This window comes from Tachysurus vachellii, chromosome 25, assembly GCF_030014155.1.
Source record: "Tachysurus vachellii isolate PV-2020 chromosome 25, HZAU_Pvac_v1, whole genome shotgun sequence".
Classification (NCBI taxonomy): Eukaryota; Metazoa; Chordata; class Actinopteri; order Siluriformes; family Bagridae; genus Tachysurus; species Tachysurus vachellii.
The window spans coordinates 990,001-998,567 of NC_083484.1; the positions used below are offsets into that span (position 1 = coordinate 990,001).

Genomic DNA, 8,567 nt, shown 5'->3' on the forward strand with positions numbered 1-8,567 from the left:
CTATGGTGACTCGAAGAGACGCCGACCCAATAATGGCAATTAACATAAAAGTATAATGGCTAATCAAATTGACAGCCACCGTTGTTCATCAGATCCACACACAATGCCTTATCAAAACAAACTATTATGAAGTAGGTAATTTTCGAGGTAATTTCGGAGTCCTCTCGCTCTCTTTCCCCCGTCTCTTCTCCTCTCTCTCTCTCTCTCTCTCTCTCTCTCTCTCTCTCTCTCTCTCTCTCTCTCCTGACCTGAGCACTTCTGGCAGGCAGACACGTGGCCGACGATAATTACAGCACCATTTACAAACCAAACAAATTGTTTCCTGCTTTTGTGGTACTTCTGCGGAGGGGAGTGAGCGACGAGGGCACCTGGTTTTTGGCCAATCAGACAGATTTGGCAGGTTATATGACTCTAAACTCAGGGCTCGCCTGAGCGACTGTGTTTGCCTCTGTCTATGACAGTGGAGAATATATGACAAACACTACCTGTCTCTCCAGCTGTAATTAACGCAGGTGATTCTCCAGCTTTCCCTGATTGAATTGCACCAATCTCATTACGCTCCAGCCTTCCATTTTCCCCAGCGAGATGAGAGAAAAAAAACACGGTGCTAAACCGCCGTGAGGTAAACATCCGTGTGATTATGGCTAATTGTTTTTTTTTTTTTTCTTCCTTTTTTCCAATGCGAATGAGCGATTGAATAATCGACCACCGCAGCGTCACTAAACAGTTTGAAGAGGATTTGGGAGTGAATTTGAGTTCATGCAACATCGTATTGATAACACGCCGTTTAAAACACGCTGCCTTGTTTTTCAGTTCATTTCCTTTCCTCTTTTTTTGTTGCATCAGAAATGCACGATGATGCAGTATGTTCTCTGTTAAACTTTAAACCAAAATGATCTGCCATGTCTGTTTTATTTTATGTTATTCTACCTTGTCGTTGCAGTATTCCGAGAAGGCGCTCTACAACCAGCTGAGCTTCTACAGGTACATCTTTGATTGGGAACACGCCACCACGAAAGTACTGCAGGGAGACGATAAAAGTAAGAAGACTCACTGTGCTAAACACAGCAGAGCTACGCTATCCGTTTTTAACCCACGCCAGAAACGTACACACAACAGGTGCATGCAGACGCACATACTGATGCTCACACAGGCTGAAGGCGGTCAAGCGGTTGGTGTGGAGGAAAAAAAGGGGGGGGGGGTTAAGGATGTGCAGCTCCTCAAGTCGACAGCCTTAATTCAGGCGAGGGATTCAATCACGAAGCGGCGAGTAATGCAAAGCGGTCCAATCAGTTTGAGGGAGCGCGAGAGGGAGAAAAGCCTCCTCTCAGGGCCGGCAGGCACTCAGTAATAGCGTTGGCTGTGTTGATTGAAAACAGTTTTTAGATTTTGGAAAATGATAGGGCGAGTAATTGGCGAGAAGGCAAAAGGATAGGCCTTCATAAATAATGGGACATGGAGCATATATTTCCAGCGGCCCTGTGCAGGATCCGGCCTCGCCGTGACCGCAGGCGAGACCGAACCATAGCTTAGTCTACTTACCCACCGGCCTCAGTGATTGATGTCACTTGATTAAAAAGCACCACTTGGAACGGACTTGTAAATTTATTTATTTCTTTCTTCATGTGCCGATGAGGTCCGGAGCGAGAGCGATAGGCGTAGAAAAATATAATGTGTAATCAATAGATGACCACTCAGAACATGAAGCAAGCCGAGTGGCCGTGGAGAGCAGGGAGTTTGAGGGTGGGGGCTAACATGATTATAGACTTGGCTTCTCTACAGAATTTTTTATTTCTCTATTTTTCCCTACAGTTGTTTCTTCGGGGGTGATTGTGGCCAATCTTCGAAGTTGTGACCTGTCTCTGTTCTCGGCCTTCCCTCTAATTCTGCTTTTTTTTTTTTTTTTTTTTCTATGATTATTCCACTACTTCTGATTTAACTGTAGTTGAGATTGGATGTAAATATTGTTCAGAATTCACGACTTCTATAAATTTTCACCCCATACTGACTCCGAGTCTGATTATTTCATGTTGCTGCTCTAAGACCACACTGTAATACTGAGTGTTAGTGTATTATAGACTTGCAGGGCTTGGTTAGAAATTACAGGGCTGCATCACGGCTACTGTCTTTACCTGATCCAGGTGATGATTTAGACCCTAGGTGGGCCTTTGCCATGTCGTGACCGTTATGTGGCGTTTATTCGGCTTAACTCGTTATACTCCGTGTCGTGGGATCAGTATCAGGAAGATAATTGATCTATTGTGATTTTATTTATTTTTATTTTTATATTCTGTATTTGGAGCTGATTTTTATTGTTCACATCTGTATAGCAAGGAAAGGAAAAAATAGTGCGAGCTCTACAGTACCTACCATGTTGCCTAGTGTTTTATTCTAGGTTTTTGGTCACACACTCTGTGCTTTTAGTGTTCTGTTTTTTTTTTTTGTTTTTTTTTTCTGTTTCAGGGGTCTGATCGGACCCCCATCTTGTTTTTTTACCCCCTCCCCTTGCAAAGAGCTGGAGAGTGAAGACTCCTTTGAGGCCTGTAGTTGATTCTGCTCTGTAGTCAGCAGTGATGTATCCTTTACTTCAGTCCATTTACTCCACAAAAGGGAAGAAGCGTGAGGTCGAGCTCCAGGCCGAGAGAAAAGCGGCAGCGTAGTGGGAATGATGGAATAAAGTGTAGTTCTAGAAACTTTCAGCTGCCCCCTTTCGCAACACTCACAAACACACACATACTCACCACACACACGATTGTAATTTTACTGAATTCACGCCAAACTCTCCCCCACCCCTCCTCCTCCTGCACCACCACCACCACCCTGCGACGTTTAGTGTCGTATCGTCGCAGATTTTCTGTCTGTCTCTGATGAGCGAGGAATTGCTTTTAAAGTGGGCATTATGCCAGCGCGACGGCACAATAGAAAAACCAATCTTGGCGCTATTCTGTCGGCTGCACTGTTATTGTGGCGCTTTAGATAACTGCGGCCGTACAGTGCCGGGGGCGGGGGGTTGGTTTGGGAGGTTTGGCATGCACTGGACACGGGGGCCAGAGGTGAGCGAGGTGATCCTACTCCAGCCTTTGGACTCCAGCCACGACGTGAACAATGGAGCTGCGTAAATGCTCCTGCTTGGTCAGTCTGAGGAGTTCAGAGACATTAAACTTAACAGCTGATGGAGTCTCGGGTCTGATTGACCGATTGACTCTGCCGTTTTTTTTTTTTTTATTTTATTTTTTTCCCTCCATTTCTGACCTGAATTGCCGCCACGCGTAGCTCTTAGCACCAGCAGCAGAGGCCACAAGCCATTTCAGCTTCTTGATGATGAAATTGAGTTCATACTTCACTGATTTTTGCCTCCCTATTGGCCTGACTTTAAACTTCCTGACAATTATTAACAAGGGGGCACTAATTAGTATCACCAAATGTATATGAATAGTCTGAACCGGAATGTGGGCGAATCCGGTCCTGCTCACTTTTGTTTCCTTTACGCTGATGAACGTAATCTAATAAGAGTCGCTGGATCACCTATAAACAGTAGCTGCTACTTCAGCGTATAAGATGTTTTAAGCAGGATTGCTTACGTTGCAATTAGGACGACATCCAGAAAAGTGCACTAGAGATCGATCAGCGAGTGTGAGCTTGTCTGTTTCTTCTTGCTTCTCTTTATCCTCTTTCTACAAACCCATCCGTCTCTTCACGCTTCTGCTTCAGATTCTGTGTCTTGTTCCATGAACCGTGTACGGACGGACAAATCATAATAAATCACACCGTTCATCTCGTTAGCGTGTCGAGCATTAGCCTTCAGAAGCGCTGTCCAGGTCCGTGATTGGGCTCTAGGCCTCGGACCTCTGAAAAGATCTCGACTGCTTTCCACTCGCTGACTTCGCCAGAGCTCTTAGCTGGGATTGAACTGGAATGCATATATTGTGTGTGTCCACAGAGTAAGTGGGGTGCTTTTGGTGTGCGTGTGTGTGTGTGTGTGGGGGAGACATTTCAGATGCAGAATCTGATCTACATGTAGACCACAGTCCTCCAGCTGATTGCAGCAAGCGAAGTAAATGTGGAGGCAATTTCACACACGGCAGGAGTTCTTCCATAATAAAGCGTTTTCTCTTTTTTCCTTCTTTTTTTTAGGATTATTAGATATCCCATATCAATGACTTCCAAATCATGTTGAACTCTGATTCCATTCTTTTCATGAAGAGCAATTTATTTCCAATTTATACTTTTAGTCATCCTTTACAACGTCTCCCTCTCTCTCTCTCTCTCTCTCTCTCTCTCTCTCTCTGTTCTTTTTTTTTTTTTTTTTTTTCTTTTCCCCTGCGTGCGCACACACACACACACACACGTACACACTCTCTCTCACACACACACGTCCTCTCCGGCTCGCTCTCATTCCCTAGTCTCTTCTTAAGTGTGGGCAGTGTGATTATGCTCGTGCTGTAATGTAATTTTGCCGCATTGATAAAATAAAAATTGTCCTTTATCAGTGTGCTGATAATGCTCAATTTGCAGGCTATCTCCTCTGCAACCTTTTCAGGGCGCCGAGCTCTCGGCCTCGCCGCCCCGCCTCCCCCGCACTCTGCCAGCCTCGAGCTGCTGCAAATCCGCGGGTGCGATTGTCAAATCAATTATTCATTCTGTGCAATTACACTCGCACAAAGAACTTTTCCCTGCTCACGGTGATGATTAAATTAACAGCTATTCCAGCTGCCTGATAACATCTAATAGAATATTCATAAGCAGCCCAAATGGAATGTATGATCTCCATTAACTTCATCATGCTCACTTAATTACATGCTTGTTATTGTATTTACACCTAGTTAGAGCGCATGGAAGCTGATACACTCTCTCTCTCTCTCTCTCTCTCTCTCTCTTCCCCTCCCCTCCTCTCTCTCTCGGATGAGCATCGCATTCCTCCTGTCTCCTGTCTTCTCTTCTCGTTTCTCTCCTTTTCCCCCCCTCTCTGCTTTCTCAGATTCTCCGTCACTTTACCTCCTTTTTTTTTAATTTTTTTTTTTTTTACCTCCTTCCTTTTCCTTCACCCCTCTCTGCTCTGTCTTCACTCCTTCTCATCATCTCCTTTTTTTTAACCCCCTTCCAAAAGGTATTTATTTTAAATACGACCCCTGCTGGGCCTAAGGGGGGAAAGCGAGGTCTGTGACAACCTTTGTGGCTTTTAAGTTGCTCTTTTCTAACCATTCCCCATACAACGATTGGGGGAAGAATGAATAAGAAGAAGAAGAGGAGGTAGTGGAGAAAAAGACATAAGAGAAGAGGTGGTGGGGAGGGGAGGACAAAAAGAATTATTTTCTTCCACCTTTCAAAAAAATGATGACATGATTGCTTTCGCTTGATCATGCATCATCTCCTTTCTTCTCTTTTCCTCTCTTTTTTTTCTCCCCTCAGGTAAATAGTATTCTCCCCCACACACTAGTTCATGTTCAAGCCTTCTGTTCTCTCTCTCTCTCTCTTGTTCATGGTAAAATATATGTGTGATAGATAATGGAAGTTGACACTGGTGCAGGTGTGTGTGTGTGTGTGTGTGTGTGTGTGTGTGTGTGTGTGTGTGTGTGTGCATTCTCAGTTTCTAGTGTCTGTTTTTTATCTGGATTATTCCTCTTTTCTGGCCCATGTTTGTTCCATGTTCTCCACTTGCTAATAAAAGTGACCTATGATTAAAATCCAGGTGTTTGAACTGATCTAATTGTCCCAGAAACATTTCTCAGAAGCAGTGACTTTTTGGATGTGTATAATTCTACACTGCCCCTCTTTGTCAGGAGGACCAACTGCAGCTTTGTGCGCCGAGATTTATTTTTCTACATATGCAGATTCTTAACTGTGGAAATCCATAGCTTTACAAAAAGACTTTGGTTAAAGCCTTCAGCTCGGTCAGTAATTCCAGTTCAGCCCTGCAAAGCTGCCAGTGGCTCCTCCATCTTCTCCTCTCCATCATTGAAGGCCCTCCCGTCGGGATAAATGACCCAGGATATCGACCCGATTGCCTGACCTCTCGGCTCCCAGGCAGTGAGCTCTATTTAGCCTCCAGACTTCTGCAGACACCTAGCCTCTCAAACCACCGCCATACACCGGATTACTGCAGCATTATCGATTCTTGGGGACTTGTGTTTGAAATGATACTTGATAAAACTCTCCAGTGTTCTGTCCGAGAGCAGAGTTCGATATCATAACCGATGGTTTTTATCCTCTCTTTCTCTCAAACTGCCTATGGATTCCTCTGTTCACATGCTAGCTGATTGTATTTGCTTTTTTTTTTTTTTTTTAATTTTATTAAAAATTTTATTTATTTTGTTTCTCAGAATTTCAAAAGTTATGAGTCACATGAGAAAAGGGCTACTAAACCGTACCTTTTGTCACTGGTTCTGTAGACACTGTTATTTCTGTGTCTTTTGTGTTTAAAATAACTAAAAATAAAAGGCGCGTAATGCTTTAAAGGCACTTTAGACTGATGTTAATGTAAGAGTCTTAGTAACAACTTCGGACAGTTTTTTTTTTTTGTGTGTGTGTTAAGTACGAGTTCATGGTTCATTATATTTGCAAACCAGTATCAAACATTTAATACTAGAAAACTATGTAAATTCAGGAAACATCTTAGAAAAGCTGGACATGGATGTTGTCAAAGTGGCCCTAATTTTCAGTTCACACAAACAAATTCCAACCAATGCTGTTGTCTCTTGTGGGCAGAAGCTATATACATGATCTAAAGCCAGATGTTTAAACACAAATGACATGATTGGAATGAGTTTCAATTGGAGTTTCAGGTTATATGCTTTTTATACTTGTGTGTATGTATATATATGTATATGTATACACACACACACACACACACATATATATATATATATATATATAATGTATGTGTATATATATGTATATATATATGTGTATATATATATATATATATATATATATATATATATATATATATATATATATATATATATATATATATATATGTGTATGTATATGTGTATGTATGTATATATGTGCGTGTATTTGTGTATATATATATATATATGTGTGTGTGTGTGTGTGTGTGTGTGTGTGTGTGTGTGTGTGTATGTCTGAGAGGTGGTAAATAACCAGAGAAGGTGACTCTGTTTTGTGGGAGTTAAACTACAAGTAGGCAATAAGACTGAAGAAAAATCCAACTGCGTACTTTATATGATCCATCTGTAGAATTGTTGAGTTTGTGTTCGTCAATATGCATAAACTAATCTGATTAGAATTAAAATATCACAGCACTATATTTCATGTGTAAATAACAAAACGGTTGTGTGAACGCAGATCTGTGCAGCATTGCTAATGCACATGATGTTGCATTTCATTGATGTGCTAATCTGTTTCTATTCTGTCCACAGTTAAATTTACACGGAAGATCTATAACGAAGACAAAGAAGTGTATAAGAAGCTGAAGGCGGTGGTGGACCGTGTCCTGGTGTCCAGCAGCTACTCCGAGATCAACCTCGCCAAACTCTTCCAGGCCTTTACGTCGTTAAAGTAATGGGGTTTTTTTTTCTTTCAGATTTTTTTAGACAACCTGTTGCTCTTTTATGTTACCTATGTTGCTGGTGGTGGTGATGATTGCCTTGTTCATCAAGAGCTTCGTTGATTGGCTCCTTGTCTCTCAACGTCTTTCATCATGTCCATTTAGCCCTGTGCCTGGTCTTTAATCGATCACAATTTGTTGCTAAAATGGACACGAGTGCCTAAAGACTCATAAAAAACACCAGCATCCCCAACACCCCCCCACTCCCACTCCTCCTCTTCGTTCCGCCACACACAACGAGGGAACAATCAGGGGTAATAACTTCTCTCCACCACCACTGGTCCTTGACAGCGTAGCAATTAGCCAATGATACAGACTCGGCCTGGTGATTTGAGGAGCTGGGACAGATTGAGCGCTTGTTTCTGACATTACCTCTACTTACACTCACATTTGAGGTTTTCTACTTTTTTCCATGTTGATTTGTTTATTTTTATTTTTTTTTGAATGAATGAACGAATGAACGTCTCGTCTCAGTTAAATGTTTTTATACCGCAAGTTAAATAAAGTGATTAAGAACAAGTTTGCTGGTGTTTTTTTTTTTAAATATCCAGATCTTAAGTAGAGGCTTTGGGGGAGATGGTATTTCTATAAATTGTGTTATGGAGGAAAAAGAAAACAGGGGAATGAGGGATGGATGAGAGGTCAGAATATTGCAGTCACTTCTGCTGCATGTGTTAAAAAATAGTGCTTGTTCTATGTGTTTATAATGACAGGTGAACATTTTTTTCCGCCTCACACCATTTCATCATTGCAAATGCCAATTTCCATAAGTACCGTGCTTGAAAAATCACTTTAGACGACAGCCACTAATGGCATCGACCTCAGAGAGTGTACACGTTCAGAGTGGCTTTCTGGCCTGGGTTTAGTCCTCTCGCTCTCTCTCTCTTTCTCTCTCTCTTTCTGTATCTCTCTCTTTCTGTCTCTCCCTCTGTGTGTGTGTGTGTGTGTGTGATGGACAGCCCTCATGCGGAGGCCCGTGTAGCCGGAGAAGTTAATT

At 42.3% G+C, this 8,567-nt stretch overlaps 1 protein-coding gene across 2 annotated transcripts in view; it reads left to right on the forward strand.

Moving 5' to 3' along the window:
- Positions 1-8,083, forward strand: part of pola1 (polymerase (DNA directed), alpha 1) — a 39,242-nt gene extending 31,159 nt beyond the window's left edge. For both annotated transcript variants that reach the window (XM_060862316.1, XM_060862315.1), the window contains exons 36-37: positions 944-1,040; positions 7,383-8,083. In XM_060862316.1, coding sequence (XP_060718299.1) covers positions 944-1,040; positions 7,383-7,525 — 240 coding nt within the window. In that variant the 3' untranslated portion in view covers positions 7,526-8,083. The remainder of the gene's footprint in view (positions 1-943; positions 1,041-7,382) is intronic.
- The last annotated feature ends 484 nt before the right edge of the window (positions 8,084-8,567 follow it).